Source organism: Archocentrus centrarchus, unplaced genomic scaffold (genome assembly GCF_007364275.1).
Source record: "Archocentrus centrarchus isolate MPI-CPG fArcCen1 unplaced genomic scaffold, fArcCen1 scaffold_35_ctg1, whole genome shotgun sequence".
Classification (NCBI taxonomy): domain Eukaryota; kingdom Metazoa; phylum Chordata; class Actinopteri; order Cichliformes; family Cichlidae; genus Archocentrus; species Archocentrus centrarchus.
Window position 1 is genome coordinate 3716412 of NW_022060262.1, and position 17062 is coordinate 3733473.

At 40.3% G+C, this 17062-nt stretch overlaps 1 protein-coding gene across 1 annotated transcript in view; it reads left to right on the forward strand.

Annotated features, from left to right (window-relative positions):
- The window catches only part of LOC115776625 (5-hydroxytryptamine receptor 3B-like), a 65519-nt gene extending 49512 nt beyond the window's left edge, over positions 1-16007 (forward strand). The window contains exons 6-11 of the mRNA XM_030724351.1: positions 9104-9273; positions 10615-10775; positions 14922-15132; positions 15215-15385; positions 15477-15565; positions 15777-16007. Coding sequence (XP_030580211.1) covers positions 9104-9273; positions 10615-10775; positions 14922-15132; positions 15215-15385; positions 15477-15565; positions 15777-16007 — 1033 coding nt within the window. The remainder of the gene's footprint in view (positions 1-9103; positions 9274-10614; positions 10776-14921; positions 15133-15214; positions 15386-15476; positions 15566-15776) is intronic.
- The last annotated feature ends 1055 nt before the right edge of the window (positions 16008-17062 follow it).

The following is a 17062-nucleotide window of genomic DNA, read 5'->3' on the forward strand; positions in this document are numbered from 1 at the left end:
GCACTCAGCAATATGTTTACGTCACTTACAATGCTACAGTTTACTACACTAACATACAGCGCAGATGCACACACACCAACATACAGCGCACATACACACGCACACATCAATATAAAGGGCACACGCCAACATACAGAACATATGTACACACACACACACATCCTTAGTGAGCACACAACAGTCCATCAGTTAGTTTAAATATGAGCACACTCAGATTTGTCTCATGGAATGTGCACGGGGCTGGTTCGAGGGAAAAGAGACTAAAATTTTTAATCGGTTAAAAGACTTAAAAGCAGATGTTGTTTTTCTACAGGAGACACATGTGTCCAAAACATCTGTGCTCACTCTTTCCTCTCCACAGTTCCCTCACACGTACTCAGCCTGCTATAACTCCAAACAAAGAGGTGTAGCTATATTGATTAACAAGAAGATAAACTTTAACATTAGCAACAGTACAATAGACCCTGAAGGTAGATTTATAATACTTAATTTATCTATACAGAATACAGATTTATGTATTGCTAGTATATATGGACCAAATGTTGATGACCCCTCCTTCTTCATGCTTTGTTCACTTCACTCTCAGATCACTCTGACACCACCACTTGTAATAGGAGGAGACTTCAACCTGGTACTTAATGCAGATATTGACAGGCTCAGTACAGCAGGAGTCAGAGGAACTGGCAGTCTGCAGACATTCTTAAACAGTACATGAAGGATTTTGGTACTTTGCGATGCTTGGCGTTCACATCACCCTACTCTGAGAGATTATAGTTTATTTCTCACCAGTACACAAATCTCATTCCCGCTTAGATTACTTTTTAGTTAGCAGCTCCATAATGATGGATATCACAGACACTCAGATTCACCCTATCACTATTAGCGATCATGCACCGGTGTCTATGTCTCTGACACAGAAAAGAGTCACACCACCAATCAGGAACTGGAGATTTAATACATCATTACTTAAAGAAGAAGATTTTATTAATTATTTCAAAAAGGAGTAGTCAGCATACTTAGAATATAATGATATTCCAGGAATATCACCATGTGTTCTTTGGGAAGCAGGAAAGGCAGTAATGCGGGGCAAAATAATATCTTACTGCTCGCATAGGAAAAATAAAGAAAAAGCACTTGTGTTAGAATTAGAACAAAAAATTAAATCTTTAGAAACTGCCTTATGCCGCTTCACCACAAGAACATACAATTATCAGCCTGAGGAAACTGAAACTGGAGCTAAATGAAATAATTGATAAAAGGACACAATTTATGTTGCAGAGGCTGCGTTTGGAAAACTTTGAGCATGGAAATAAATCTGGAAAATTCCTGGCCAAGCAATTAAAACTGAATAAAGAAAAAACAGCTATTTTTTCTATTAAAGACTCGACTGGTATTATTACTCATGACCCACAACAAATAAATAACTCTTTCAGAGACTTCTATGAAGCCTTATATTCACCACAGATTAACCCATCTGATACTGAAATTGAAGAATTTCTTAATAATATAAATCTACCAAAACTAAATGACAGCCAGGCTGCAGCTCTGGATTTACCTCTTTCATTGTCTGAACTTAGTGAAGCCCTACAGCATCTCCCAAATAATAAAGCCCCAGGCCCAGATGGTTTTCCAGCCGAGTTTTATAAAGAATTTTGGTCTGAGCTAGCTCCCATTTTTTCAGAATGGTAACTCAGATTCAGAATGACCACATCTTATCTCCAACCTTAAACTCTGCTAACATTAGCCTGCTTCTTAAACCAGGCAAAGACCCCACACTCCCATCCAGCTACAGGCCAATCTCTCTCATTAATGTAGATCTTAAAATAATTTGCAAAGCCCTTGCCAAAAGATTAGAAAGTATTACTCCATTTATTGTACATCCAGATCAAACAGGCTTTATCAAGGGTCGGCACTCAGCCAATAATACACGTCGACTGATAAATATAATAGACTATTGTTCTATTAACAAATTAGAGACGACAATCGTGTCTTTAGATGCAGAGAAGGCATTGATCGGGTAAATTGGAAATTCTTACTAGCAGTTCTGCAAAAATTTGGATTCGGTTCATCCTTTATAAACTGGATCAGAACACTACACAGCTCTCCGAATGCGCGAGTTAGGACAAATGATCTCATTTCCCAAAGTTTCAGTCTGCAGAGGGGCACTAGGCAGGGCTGCCCACTCTCTCCCTCTCTTTTTGTAATTTTCATTGAGCCGCTAGCAGCAGCAATCCGTCAAAATGTAAATATTAAAGGGATTCAAACTGAAAATATGGACCATAAACTTAGCCTTTATGCTGATGATGTATTACTTTTCCTTGGGATTCACAAGGCTCTCTTTTGAAGACTATCACACTGATAGATAAGTTCTCATCTATATCTGATTACTCTATCAATTGGAGTAAATCAACAGTTTTGCCTCTGAATTGTAATTTCCAGAGAACCTCTAGGACCCCACTAAAGTCAGGAAATATTAGATATTTAGGCATAAATTTTTCCGCCAGGCTCTCAGACTTGGTACGATTAAATCATATCCCCTTATTAAAAACAATAGAGGATGATCTCACACGTTGGAACAGTTTACCTATATCACTTATGGGGAGAGTTGCTGCCATTAAAATGATGGTTTTACCAAAAATTAATTATCTATTTTCATTGATCCCTAATAAACCTTCTATTCCTTGGTTTCAAGTCACTAGATTCAAACATCTCAAAATTTTTATGGAAAAACAAACCGTCAAGAATAAGCTTAAAAACTTTACAAAAGCCAAAACACAGTGGAGGTCTAGAATTACCAAACTTTTATTACTATTTCTTAAGCAGTAGATTGCAGTATATTTCAAAGTGGATCAAATCCAACTCATTAGACAACCCATGGCTGGATCTAGAACAGGCGTTTTGTGGAAAAATAAAAATCTCAGATTTACCTTTCATTAGTTCCAGTATTAAACATCATAACTGCTATAAAGTCCTTAGTATAAATACCTCTCTGACAGCCTGGTGGGAATTTTTAAAAATAACTAAGTCTTCACTCATCCCCTGTAAACTAACACCCATTTGGAACAATCCAGATATTTGTCAGAAAAAGAAAATGCTGAATTTTCCGTTATGGCGTGATAAGGGTATAAATAACTTAGAACATATTATCCAAGATGGAAATTTATCACGTTCCAAGAACTTATATCAAAATATAGAATTGACAACGGTAGATTTCTGGAATATCAACAAGTTAAGTCCGTCCTACAGGGAAGATTTAACCTTAATCAATTGAATCTAGAAATGCCTACTTGGGTAACAGAATTTCTTAACCTCTGTACCCCAAAATTGTTATCAAAATTATATAAATTATTAATAAAAACTGATGATTCAGTTTCCCTCCCAATTACAAAATGGGAGCGTGATCTTTCTGTCAACCTGGATCAAAATTTATGGACAGAAATATGTTTAAATATCTTCAAAATGACTAAAAGACCCCAAATACAACTTGTACAATATAAGATTCTCCATAGAACATACTACACGGACAAAGGATGTTCCAAATGGGCCTTACACACTCAAACATATGCACCCACTGTACAAGCAATTCAGAGGATAATCATCTACACGCTCTGTGGTCTTGTGTACCAGTTCAGAGATTTTGGCAGAGGATTTGTGAAGATCTATCCACATGGTTTAGCTGTCATATCCCAACTTCCCCCAGACTATGCATCTTAGGTGATGTCAGTGAATTAATTATGGAGTTAAATATATCACACATAGTTCTTACTGCCTTGTGCATCGCTAAGAAGATGATCCTCATGAACTGGAAGACAAAAAATAAACTATGTATTACTCAGTACAGAAATTTATTAGTAGATCATGTTAGTTTAGAGAGAATGTCTGCTTCTTCTAAAAACAAATTGGAGGAATTTGACTCTCTTTGGTTCCCACTGCTCAGCTCCATTACTTAGTGGGGTGGTGGGCTGCGGGCTCTGCTCCTGATGTGCTTTGTAGGGGGGGTGGGGGGGACTCCGGAGGCCTGGTAGCTGGTAGCCTCCTGGGGCTGGGTCCTGGGGCGACCTTCTGGTGATGTCTGTGTGCCTGTCCTGGTTGATGGTGGTGGGGGCTTGGATGGTGCTGCCTTCGGTCCTGGGGTGTGGGCGGGGTGCTTGGGGGGGTGGTGCCGGCCCTCGGTCGGTTGGCTGGTCTTCCCTGTATGGCTTGGGGGCTGGGGTCTGGGGCCCCGGCACTGGGCCGCGCCGGCTCCCGGTGGGCCCCCCTGGCGCGGGGGGGCCTCTGCTGTCCCGGCCGCGCCGCCGGGTGGGGTGGGTTGGCCTGACGTCGGGATGTCCGGTCTACGCTTTTGGGCCCTGGGGTGCCTGCATTGCAGGGGGGTGGGGTGGGGGATGGGGCCGCGGTGGGGTGGTTGGGGGGGGACTGGGCACTGCATTTCCATGCCCAGGCCAGTATGTCCTGTCGCCTGTTTGTGTCTATTGGTGAGTGAATGGGCATCTAGGAGGAGCGGGCCGCCCTCTGCAGGTGGGGGTGAGGGCGCCAACCTCGGGTGCTGCAGTGCTCCGGGATGCTGTCACCGCGGCCCCGGGCTCACCTCCCCCTGCCCTGTGCTGGGGTGTGGGAGGTCGGGGTGCCTATTGAGCCAGCGGCCAGCTGGCTCTCTTCTTCCAGGATTCTTCCTGGTCATATGCCCCCCCCCCCCCCCCCCTCCCCCTCCCCATACACAAACACACACACACACACACACACAGAATACACATCACTCACAGATGTAGGATGGAGAGGCCACGTGGAGAGCTGCACCACCACTTGCCTCTCCGTTTTAATTGCACTTTAGTCATTATAACTCACAACACATACACACTTACACCCTGATACACATAGGACCTTTGGGGCAGGCATGTTACTCAGAGGTTGATGAGGATGGGCCGCTGAGGTGGCCCCACTCGGATCCTCGTCACTGTCTGTCTCCAAATTTTATTTGCACTTTAGACATGGAGGGTTTTGGGCGGGCAGTGTGGGCAAGCGCTGACGACCAACAGTTGGCGCTTGTGGCATAACTGTCCCCTCAATTTTAACTGCACCCTATACACCTCATTCACTCACAAACATTAACACATAGACCTACAAGTTGGGGAGGAGGAGGGGTGGATGGGCCATCTTACACCCCGATTTCTTGCGTCTCGCCCGGGGTAGGGGTCGGGTGGTTCCTTGGGGACCGGGCTGGTGGCGTCCTGGGGTCGCTGTTGGCCCTGGGGTGGTTTCCACTTGCCCCGCCTTCAGAGGGTGGGTAGCTATGGATGAATGTGTGTCTTTGTGTATTTGTCACCGTCTCCGTGAGTATGGGTGGGTGAGTGAATGTGTATGTATGGCATATCTGTGTGTGGGTAAGTATGTATGGGCATGTATGAGTATCTGTGTATAAATGTGTACACGGGTGTCTGGGTGTGTTTGTATGTATGGCTGGACCTGGGTCTGGGCCTTGTGCCTTGCCTCCTGGCAGCTCCTTGCTGGTTGCCTCCTCCCCCCTACCCCCCTGGGATGGGGGTGCCTCGGGGTTCCTGGGTGGGGCTGGGTGTTCTGGCGTGGGTGCTGGCCTGCCCCCCTTGGGGGTGCGGTGCGGGGCTGCGTTGGCTTCTTCGGCGTGGGGGGGGCTCTGTGGAGGGTCGGGCGGTCCTTGGGTGCCGTGGGCCCGGGAGCCCTGCCGCCGGCCAGTGCAGGGGGCTGGCCGCTGGGGGGGGGCTGGCTTCTCATCGCCTTGGGTTCCCTGGAGCCCTCGCTCCTCGACTGGGGGGGCTCCGTCTGAGACCACCCTCTCCCGTCTGCTGGGGTAGGTGTGCGGTTGTCTTTGGACTGAGTGGCCGGGGGTCTTCCTGGCCCTTGGTGGGCTGCTGGTGGCCTGGGTCCTGGGGCTTTCCGTACCTGCCTCTGGCTTCTGATGGGTGGAGCTGCAGCGTTTTGCCCTCATTGGTAAGTACGTTCCATGACACAGACACAAACATGACACAGACACAAACGCCCACTCAATCACAACTCAACAAAATTGTTGGTGTGCGTAACATGCTTTGTTAGTTTTGTTTTTCACACACAAATTTATTTTTGCAAGTATTGATAGTATTTTTTTTATATGTTAAAGTGATGAAGTATCTGATTAATAGACTTGTGCTCTTTCCCCTTTTTTTTTTTGCTCCCTTTCTCTCTCCCCTTTTTCTTCTCTTTATTTTCCTCTTCTTCAGCCTGTCAGCTCTGGCTGTTACATAGTATGTGGAAAAATAACTCAGATAAATAAAATAAAGGGTTAAAACAACAACAAGAAGAGCCTATTAAGAACCTATAGAGCTCATCTTGAAATAGCAAATATGTTTGGCACAACAACGCATTCAGATCACAGTTCTGCTTGCAAGATCTACCAGACATGACAGGCTAAAAAAAAAAAAAAAAAAAAAAAAAAAAAAAAAAAAAAAAAAAAAAAAAAAAAAAAAAAAAAAAAAAAACAATACTATTTTGAGAGAAAACCCGAAACACTATTCAAGTCAAAAAATGGTCACGGCTGCTGTACCCCTCAACAAAATGCTTTGGGTTGATGAAACAACTTGATCAGCTGTGTTATTGTGTCTTGTGATTCTACATATCCCCTCTGTACTGTATGAAGGTGCAATCATCAATATCCTTGCATCTGACCTTCACCAGTTTGTTTTTTCCTACTGAGCAGATGCAACTTCTGCACCATCTCTTTAATGGTCTCATCACTACATCGTGTTTTTGTATTAAAGGGAAATAATTTCCTTGTTACTGTAACTGATTCTAAAGTATAGTTTCACTAACTCATAATACAAGACATTCTGGAGGGATAACAGATGTGGCCTGGCAGTTGTTTGACTTAAACTTAATCTTCACATTTTGAATTTTTTCTCAGAATGCATATTTAAATTTTTTTCTCAATGTTGGCCTAATACTCCTTTGTTAATACCTTTGCCTGCAAAATGAAATGATATGCTCATGATTATGTTTTTCTTGTGTGATTAAAATCTAATTCTATAATTCTACACATATCCCTCAAAATCCAGCAAACAAAATCAAACAAATCATTTAAGTGTTTTGCTATCTTCCATATGGTTAGTCATGGGGTTGTAATGAGCCAGTCAGGAAACCATAACCCACTGCCATACAGGCAGAGCAGTTATCACAATTACCAAATTTACTGTAAAATAAAGGTCATCATAGTTGCAACAGGATATTTGTCTTGATGTGCACTAAAAAATAAATGAACAAAAAATTATTCAATACTATATTTAATACTATTTTTAATACTATATTTATGTTAAAAGCCTGCACCAGAAAAGTATGATCAAAAGAAATTTTGAAAAGTTAACTACCGTACTACACTATAATATGACATAACACAGGGCCTTGAGTAATGCACTACGACTTGGTCATTGCCATCCTGGCAACAGCAAATTGATAACGCTGTGTCTAAGGGTTAAAGTAGGTTTGTTGTGAATCATCTTTTGAAAAACTGGCCAATCCTTATAGCCTAAAAAATATACATTTTACTCAACTCCATTTTAAAAGGGAAATATGTTAAAGTAATCTATTTCATGATACTTTCTTCACACATTAGGCCCGTATCCTAATTCATGACTGTTAATAAGCGGCTGCAAACGAGGAAAAGAAACACTCGAAGTTAAACAGATATTTATTGTTCGGGGCAGGCATATTTTATAGGCTATATAATACAATATAACAATATATAATTATATAATACAGGGCGCCCGGGTGGCTTAGTGGTAAAGCCGGCGACCACATACATATGCCGCGTTGTGGTGTGGGCGGCGCGGGTTCGCGTCCCGGCCCGTCGCCTATTTGCCCACGTGTCTTCCCTTGTATCTTTCCCCCATTTCCTGTCTCTGCACTGTCACGGACAAGCCACTGTGGCCAAAAATCGAAAAGAAAAAAAAAAAAAAAAAATTATATAATACAAATACCTTAGGCTAAACACATTGCCTACGATTTCAACAAATTAAAGAGGAAAAAGTACAACTGTGTAATATCCTCTATTAAAATGCCTGAGATGAAGGCTGAAGCCTTAAACGGAGGCTGAACGTGCCTGAAATGAAGAGTAATTCTTTTCGCATTAAACGAACCCTTCTCTCAATATTTCCTTAAATTTAACATTCTGAAGCTTTCTTTTCTTTCTGAAAGTCAAATCGACGCGCGCGACTTTTTCCCGGTTTCCCGTCTTAACGTTTCCCGGGAAACAGGAAATGGTTCTGATCGCATTTCCCAGGAATCCCGAATCCCAGGATTAAACCCTAGCGTGGCAGTTGTTTGACTTGAAACTTAATCTTCACATTTCGACTTTTTTCTCAAAATTTTGACTTTATTCTCAGAATGCGTGATTTAATTTTTTTCTCAATATGGCCCTAGTACTTCTTTGTAAATACCTTTGCCTGCAAAATGAAATTATATGCTCATGATGATGTTTTTTTTTTCTTGTGTGATTAAAATCTAATTCTATAATTCTATACATATCCCTCAAAATCCAGCAAACAAATCATGCTATTCTTTAAGAGTTTTGTTATATTCCATATGGTTAGTCATGGGGTTGTAATGAGCCACCTAGGAAATAATTTCCTGGCAGTCAGGAAACCATAACCCACTGCCATACAGGCAGAGCAGTTATCACAATGACCAAATTTACTGTAAAATAAAGGTCGTCATAGTTGCAACAGGATATTTGTCTTGATGTGCACTAAAAAAATAAAATGTCCAAAAACTTATTTAATACTTGTTTTTAAAGAAATTCAGGTCAAGCATCTTTTAAAAAATATGGAGATAATTCAACAAAGTTCATTATGATTCAGTGCACCACAGCAATAATAAAATAACACAATACAGTCAAAACTGTTTGCTCTGTCTACTGCAACACATGCCACATGAACACAATAAATACACTAGCTTTATCTGTGGTATTGCTGCACCCATGGAAGTAGCAGGTTTTATTTAGTAAAGATGAAACATGACTGCAAAAATAGTAAATAGTAAGTTATGCCATAATGTAAGTTATTTGCCATAGTTTGATAATCAGTTTTCATTTGCTCTCATACAGGACAGAGAGAGACAAAGCTGCACCAAGTCCTTACCTCCTCATTAATTCACACGGCGGGGTTTATTATAAGAATGACCAGGTGGTGGTAAGCACCTGCAGGATGCACGTTTACAAATTCCCTTTCGACATCCAGAGCTGCAACCTCACCTTCAAGTCTGTCCTACATGATGGTGAGCCCATAACAGCTTCTGTTTAGTGCGTGTTATGCTCTCAAAAGCAGACACCTCAATATTAGATACCTCAGTATATGCTGCCTGTGTCATGGTCCTGGGTTTGACCCAGTGTTTTTTGAGTTTTTCAACTTTTTGAGTGTGTGTGTGTGTGTGTGTGTGTGTGTGTGTGTGTGTGTGTGTGTGTGTGTGTGTGTGTGTGTGTGTCTGTGTGTGTGTGTGTGTGTGTGTGTGTTCCCTTTGTCCCCTTTACATCGCCTCCCTGTTTGCAGCCTTCCCCAAAGGGAAAGGAAATAAAAAGTAACACACAACGTGCCTTGTGGCTTGTTGTGGTTTGGCACTATATAAATAAAACTGATATCTAGTCTGTTCTGGATTTGAACCTGTAAATTCAGGTTCAAGATCTGAGGTGGAAATGCAAAGAACAGCGGACAGGTAATCATCACTGAGAGGATCAGTATCTGGATTTGTTATACAGATCCAAAGAGAACCAAGATCTTCAGTGCTGGCAAGAAAGTTGCTCTTCAGTTGGCTTAAAAGAAACTGCAACTTTCTTATGAAAGTCTTCACCAGGCAGTGCATCTCTTCTGCAAATAACATGGTTAATTTTATCACTGTTACCTGTGTATAATACAATGCAAAAATAGCCATTCAGAGAGAATGGCAACAATAAGCCATCCTCTGTTTCTAAGTTCAATAACGACTGTTTTCTTGGCTGAAATGGGTCAAACAGCATGATATATACATATTTACTTGTTTCCTAATTTTCCATTGACCTCATATAGGCCTGTCAAGGACAACCAAAGGGCTGGATGTGGCCTGCTGGCCTTACAGTGCCCAGATCTAGAGTAAAGGTCTTTTCCAGCACATTGCAAAGATCTCATGCTCCCTGAACCATTTTTTTCTATTTAGTTTTATTTATATAGCACCAAATCACAACAAACAGTCTCCTCAAGGTGCTTTGTATTGTGGGTAAAGACCCTACAATAATTAATAATAATTTAAAATAAGAATTTTTTTTTTTCACAATTTGAGCCCAGTTAATCTTGGCATTATCATTTTGGAACATGTCTGTACTATGAGGGAGGAAAACCATCTATTGATTGAAAGACCTGATCATTCAATATAACCAGGTAGTTAACTGACATCATCATTTGGACATACATGTTGAACATATGACACCATCCAATGGAAGGCTCTTGCTGATTTACTTAGTTAATCCAGGTGTTCACTATGTTTTTGTTTTGTTTTTGTTTTTTTTGGGGGGGGGGGGGTCTGGAAGAGAATATTCCTTGTTGATCTGATCACATTTAACACATTTCTTTTTATATTCTATTTCAGATTCAGATATATTCTTAAGGACCAGCGAAGACAAAGATTTAATGAAAGAGTGGTTTAATAGCTCGATGCATACGCAGTACGAGTGGGTGTACATCAACATGACAATCACAATTGATACTGCCTGTCAATTTGGCTCCAACAAAACTAGAGTCATTTACACTGTAAGTATTTAGTAAGCAAAAACTCATAAAAGAAAACCATTCTGTTAGCCTGTATTTGTCTACTATAAGCACTCGGTGCCAAGTCAAGACATGATAATGTGAGTTTCCTCCAAAAAATGATGATTGTACTGGCCCATGCTGCAATGGTTAGGCTCAGGTCAGTTGTAGGGCAATGTTTGCTTTGCCAAGTTTGCAATGGAGAATTAGCTATGATGTACTTAAAAGAACATTTATTAATAAGATAAATATTGTATGTATTAATTAAAATGAGCATCATCTAGAGTATATATAGTACCAGTCAGACTTTTGGACACAACTTCTCATTCAATGTTTTTATTTTGTCCTACATTGTAAATTAATTCTGAAGTCATCCAGACTATGAAGGAACACATAAGGAATCCTGTAGTAAACTTACAAGTGTTAAACAACCAAAATATGTCTTACAGTTTAAATTCTTCAAAGTAGGCACCTTTTGCTTTCATTACAGCTTTGCTCACTTTTGGCAATCTCTCATTCAGATTCATGAAGTAATCACCTGAAATCCAATTCAGTTCAATTTTATTTATATAGCGCCAAATCACAGCAAACAGTCGCCTCAAGACTGTTGGAAATGGTTTTCCAACAGTCTTGAAGGAGTTCCTAAAGGTGCTGAGCACTTGTTAGCTGCTTTGCCTTCACTCTGCGGTCCAACTCATCCCAAACCATCTCAGTTGGGTTTAGATCCCAAGGTGATCGTGGAGGCCAGGTCATCTGACACAACACGGATGGCATGTCGCTGCAGAAAGCTGTGGTAGCCATGCTGGTTAAGGGTGCCTTGGATTTTGAATAGATCACCAACAGTGACACCAGCAAAGCACCCCCATACCATCACACACCTCCTCCATACTTTTTCAGAACCAAAAACATCAAATTTGGACTCAGACCAAAGGACAGATTTCCACTGGTCTAATGTCCATTCCTTGTGTTCCTTGCCCCAAGACATTGGGGTGGCTGTAGCTCAGTAGGTAGAGCAGGTCACCTACTGATCGGAAGGTCAGCGGTTCGATTCCTGGCTACTCCAGGCTACATGCCAGTGTATCCTTGGGCAAGATACTTAACCCCAAGTCTGTCAGAGTATGAATGTGTGTGAATGTTAGTTAATTAAAAAAAAGCACTTAGCTAGTAAAACATGGAAGTGCTTGTATGAATGGGAGTGCATGGGTAAATGTAAAAATGTGTTGTATAAGTGCTTTGAGTGCTCATAATGAGTAGAAAAAGCACTATATAACAACTAGTCCATTACCATTCTCTTCCTCTGTTCTTCATTAGTCCTTAAAAGTGGCTTCATTGCAGCAGTTTGACCATCAAGTCCAGATTCATGCAGTCTTCTCCTAACAGTTGATGTAAGATGCGTGTGTTACTTGAAGTCTGTGAAGCATTAGGTGGGTGCTGTTAATTTGCTGTTCTGAGGCTGGTAATGTTTGGTCTAACGCTTGGTCTTCCTGTCCTGGGGTGGTCCTATTGAGAACCAGTTCATCATAATGTTTGATGGTCTTTGCAACTGCATCTCTTGTTCTTGAAATGTTTTTGGATCAACAGACCTTTATTTTTAAAGTAATGATGAACTGTCATTTTTCTTTACTTAGATGAGTCGTTCTTGCCATAATATGGATTTGAACATTACTAAAATAGGGATATTCACTGTATACAGCTCTACCTCTTCACAACAGATTTGATGGTCTCAAACACATTAAGAGGGCAAGAAATTAACTTCTGACAAGGCACAGCTGTAAACTGAAAGCCATTCCAGATGACTACCTCATAAAGCTAACTGATAAACGGGAAGATGTGTAAAGTTGTCATCTAAGCAAGAGGTGCCTACTTTGAAGAATCTAAAATATAAAACATTTTTTGGTTTATTTTAACATTTTTTTGCTTACTAAATAATTCCATGTGTATTTCTTCATAGTATGGATGACTTTGGTATTAATCTTTGGTGTGTCCAAACTTTGACTTGTACTGTGTGTGTATATATATATCTATATATATATATATATATATATATATATATATATATATAAAAAATGATTAGTGCACCTCATCATCTGGCGGTGCCTGTGCAGCCATCTTACTGCACTAAAGACAATGCAGTGTTATTTATGCACAGTATACTGTTGAAAGTGGGTAATGTTATGTTCTGAAATCAGATGTTTTCTTTAATGTTAACCAATGCTAATTATCAGTTGTCTTTGCTAATGTGAGGTGAAAAGGATTCTGTGTATTCAGGTTTTATGAACAGTAAACCAGTCTTTTCCTGAGTCCTGCTATCTACCACATCCTGGGACAATTTTGCTGTGTTCCTACAATTTTGGTATCACAGACACCGAAATCACCATTAACAACACATATATAGCTTAGAACAGTGATTGCACTTTCACACACTCAATTCACCAATCAGCCTGTTGCAACAGAAAGATGAACAGAGGTACACAGGCACAAACATGCTCAGTAACACACAGCCTGGCATTCTGGCCACATAAAACCACACACATACAGAAAGACTGAGGAGATGAGAAGAAGGGGGAGTGATAGCAGATGCACCAGCACAGTATAATGTGCATTTGCGGCTAAGCATGTATTTTATACTATGTAAACTGTAAATGATTAGAGAAAAAACTGAGTGGCCATATGTAATATTATACAGCAGAGCTTGTGCAACCACACACTCAAGGAGCCACAATTATGTCTGAGAGCATACCTATGTAAAAACAGTGACTAAAGTGTTGAGTATTGTAATGTTTAAATATCTTAAGTTATAAAACAGACTGATACTTTTCTTTCTGGCCTACAGTTACATAATACATATTTTAGACACTGACACATTTTTTTTTTTTTAACTTTTCCTTTGTATAGTACCAGACTGGATTTTAGCCACGCCATAATATTTCCTCCACCATGGGTTAGGGGTACCCTAACCCTAACCCTAACCAGATGATGTGGTATTATGTGTCCGATCACAAGCTCTGTCTCTTTTCTTGTCTCCATACTTTTCTCTTCCCATCCTTCTGTTACAAATTAATCTTGGGGTCATCTGTCCAAAGATTTTTTTTTTTCCAGGACTGTGGAGGTTTTTACACATGACACCTTAGTCTAATCTGGTCTTCCTGTTCCTCAGTGTAATCTGAGGTTTGCACCTTCTGGTAAACCCTTGACTTTGAAAACCTCAATCTTTCCACCTCAAGAGAGTTCTTGACTTGGTTAGATGTTGTAAAGCTTTGCAATCATTTATTTTAGCTGCTTTCTGTGGTCTTTCTAGCCTTTTGGTGTTGGTGAGTTGGCCAATGCATTTATTTTTTAAAGAATGAACTAAATTATAGATTTGCCCCCCCAATGTTTTTCCAGTCTGTGGTTTATGTAGATTTTTCAGCATAATGATGGCCTCGCTCACTTCCTTCAACATCTCTTTGAACCTCATTGAGAGTTCCAGTGACAAGCTACCAAATACAAGTTCAACACTTGGAATCAACTGTTTACTTTGCCATGAAATAACCAAGGAACTATTTGTCAGTCACTTGTTTACTTTTGAGAATCTGAAGATCAGGGGCTGTGTATAAAATGCTGTTCAGTGTATGTATTAATCAGGCACATAGAAAGAGAAAGACAACAAACTCCGATATAAGCTCTATGCCACTTGGTTACTGTGCTTCTTCTCAGTGAGGAGAACAGTTACAGCAACACCTAGTGCTGAAGTAAAGTAACTGAATACACAATAAATGGCAGCAGTTCCTAATGGTTGATGCTAAATGTTTGTAAAATTAACAACAAAAACTTAAAGTTGAAAGTCTGGAATGAATCTTTTAATTTCTTTAATGCACTGTGGTGATATACTGAGGCAAAACTACAGAAATTGTATCAATTCTCACATCCTACCTACCTAACTGTAGCTCACAGCCTTTCATTCCATTCACCATGGTTTGGCACATTTGTCACCACCCACAAGTTATAAAACTCCTTTCCTAGTAGTATTTGAATACATAGTCACATCATTACTTCTTTCAGCATAAATCTGTTTCTGTTGCTTTTTTCCTTGCTTGATGTTTTAATGATGCAGTATATGGCTCTGCTGCACATACAGTAGAATTAACCACCTGGGACAACATTTCACAGATTTACATGAAGAGGAGGTCTGTCCACTACCTTGCCAATTTCATTCTTCCAATACTATTTTTCTTGGTTCTGGATTTGGCCTCCTTCCTGATCTCAGACAGTGGGGGTGAGAAACTCAGCTTCAAGGTCACTGTCCTGCTCGCTGTCACAGTGATGCAGCTTCTTCTCAATGATATTCTGCCCAGCTCTTCAGACAGTATTCCACTAATAGGTAAAGAAGCATATTTGATGGCACATTGTGACTTAATCAATAGTGATTCATCCACATTAATAATGCTGCCTGCTCTCCTCAGTTGGCTACTGCGTTGGGATTTTTGCTCTGATGCTGCTCAGCCTCCTGGAGACGATTTTGGTGATGCATCTGATTGAGAAAGACTCTGCAGCCCAAGATGATGAGACAGATGGAGAACGGAGCTTGGCTGAGAACTCTAGAGACAGACCCAACTTCCACAGCTGTTTTAGAGGTGAACTTAATCATAGCAATCATTCCACAAAGTGGACACCTGTGTATGCAGTTTCTGCTTTGTTGCACTCATCTTTGTGTCTTTATCCCAGAGATGAAGAGATGTAATCCCTGTGCCTCTTCCTGTGAAGTATCTGCTGATGAAGAAACATCTGTGTGTATGTCATCTGTGACCCAAAAGGTTGGAATCGCTTTTAAGGTTGATTTTCTTTTTTTCTTTTTGTTTCGAAAGGAATTGTGTTTGCATGAGAGAGATTATCCTCAATCTTAACATGCATATCAAATGCAAACACTTGTATTAAATCAAAGTGGAAACAATGTAGCAGCAATCAGTGAACCTTATATGGCCCACTAAAATCTTGTTAATTACCTTTCTGCGAATCCTTTTTCAGGATAGCAGCAGTAAACTGACCGAAGTGTCCTCTGCTCTGGAGAAAGTCTCAGATGAGTTGTGGGAGACTCGGAAAACAGTGACTCTGCTCAGCAGCAGCAGCAGGAAGCCCGGCTACTGGACCACAATGGTTAAAAAAATCAACAAGATTTTTGTCATTTGTTATTTGACAGCAATCATTGTATTTTTAACGGTCATGGCTTCATTGTGGACCTTTGCTGAAGACCATTAGGGCTAAAGTTTAAAAACAGGTCCATCAGTAAATTGTTCTGATCAGCTTCCGTTTCCAGAGTTTTAGCTTCAGTTTCTATCACCCATATTTTGGCCTTGGCAGGTTACAGCTGAATAATTAGATTTAAAAATCAAATGTGAAATTAGGATTCCAACTTCTAATGAAATTCCAAGTTGGGTAAATGACCACAGACAGTATAAAAAAATTCAAAACTTTTATACCTATGATGACAGAGTTGTCTGAGGTTATTGCTGTTTCTCCCCTGCTGTTTTTAAAGAAAAGCTTCATAGTCCACACTAATGCATCTTCCTATTCCTGGACGCTCTTCTCATTATTTTCCAGTTCCCAGGGTAAAACATGTCATCACAGTAAAACGTGATGTGGGAGCTCCACTGATGACGGCTTTTTTTTCTCATGCTTGTGCTTAACTCAGGGCTGGCATACCTACAGCTGACTGAACTCACTCTGATCGGCCTTTCTCGAGCTCAAACCTCAGCATCACCAATCTCAAAGTTATTCAGCTCAGAGTTAAGTTTTAAACTAAGCGTTTGAACATGATTCCTGGAATAGAACCCAGTTTTATTAAGTTTTGCTTTACATTTCAGTGATATCATAAGGGTCAAAACAAATCATGAGTGTTTTCACACCGGTTTCAGCAAACTATTCCTTGAGCAGTGTTATTGCATGTTTTACTCACCAATATACACGTATCACATATTCCTTAATTATGACAAAGGTTTCAGTAGTTATTGTATGTACTTGATAAGGAATGCACACAATGTTAATGTTTACAGTGTATTATTCAGAGTATATTGTATTGAAAGTTTAGGTCTTTTAATGATCAATGAACTGCAAATGCATGGGAATATAAAGAAATGTAGTTTGTGTGTACTGTATATCCTTCATTTACATGTCATTGCCATTTAGAGCTGCATGCTACTATAACACTAAAATAAACGTTTTTCTTCTTCTCTGTTTGTATGTCCTTATGTGTATTATTGGACAACCAACACACTGAATTGTAAAGTGCCCTTCCTCATGTGAAGGTAGTGATC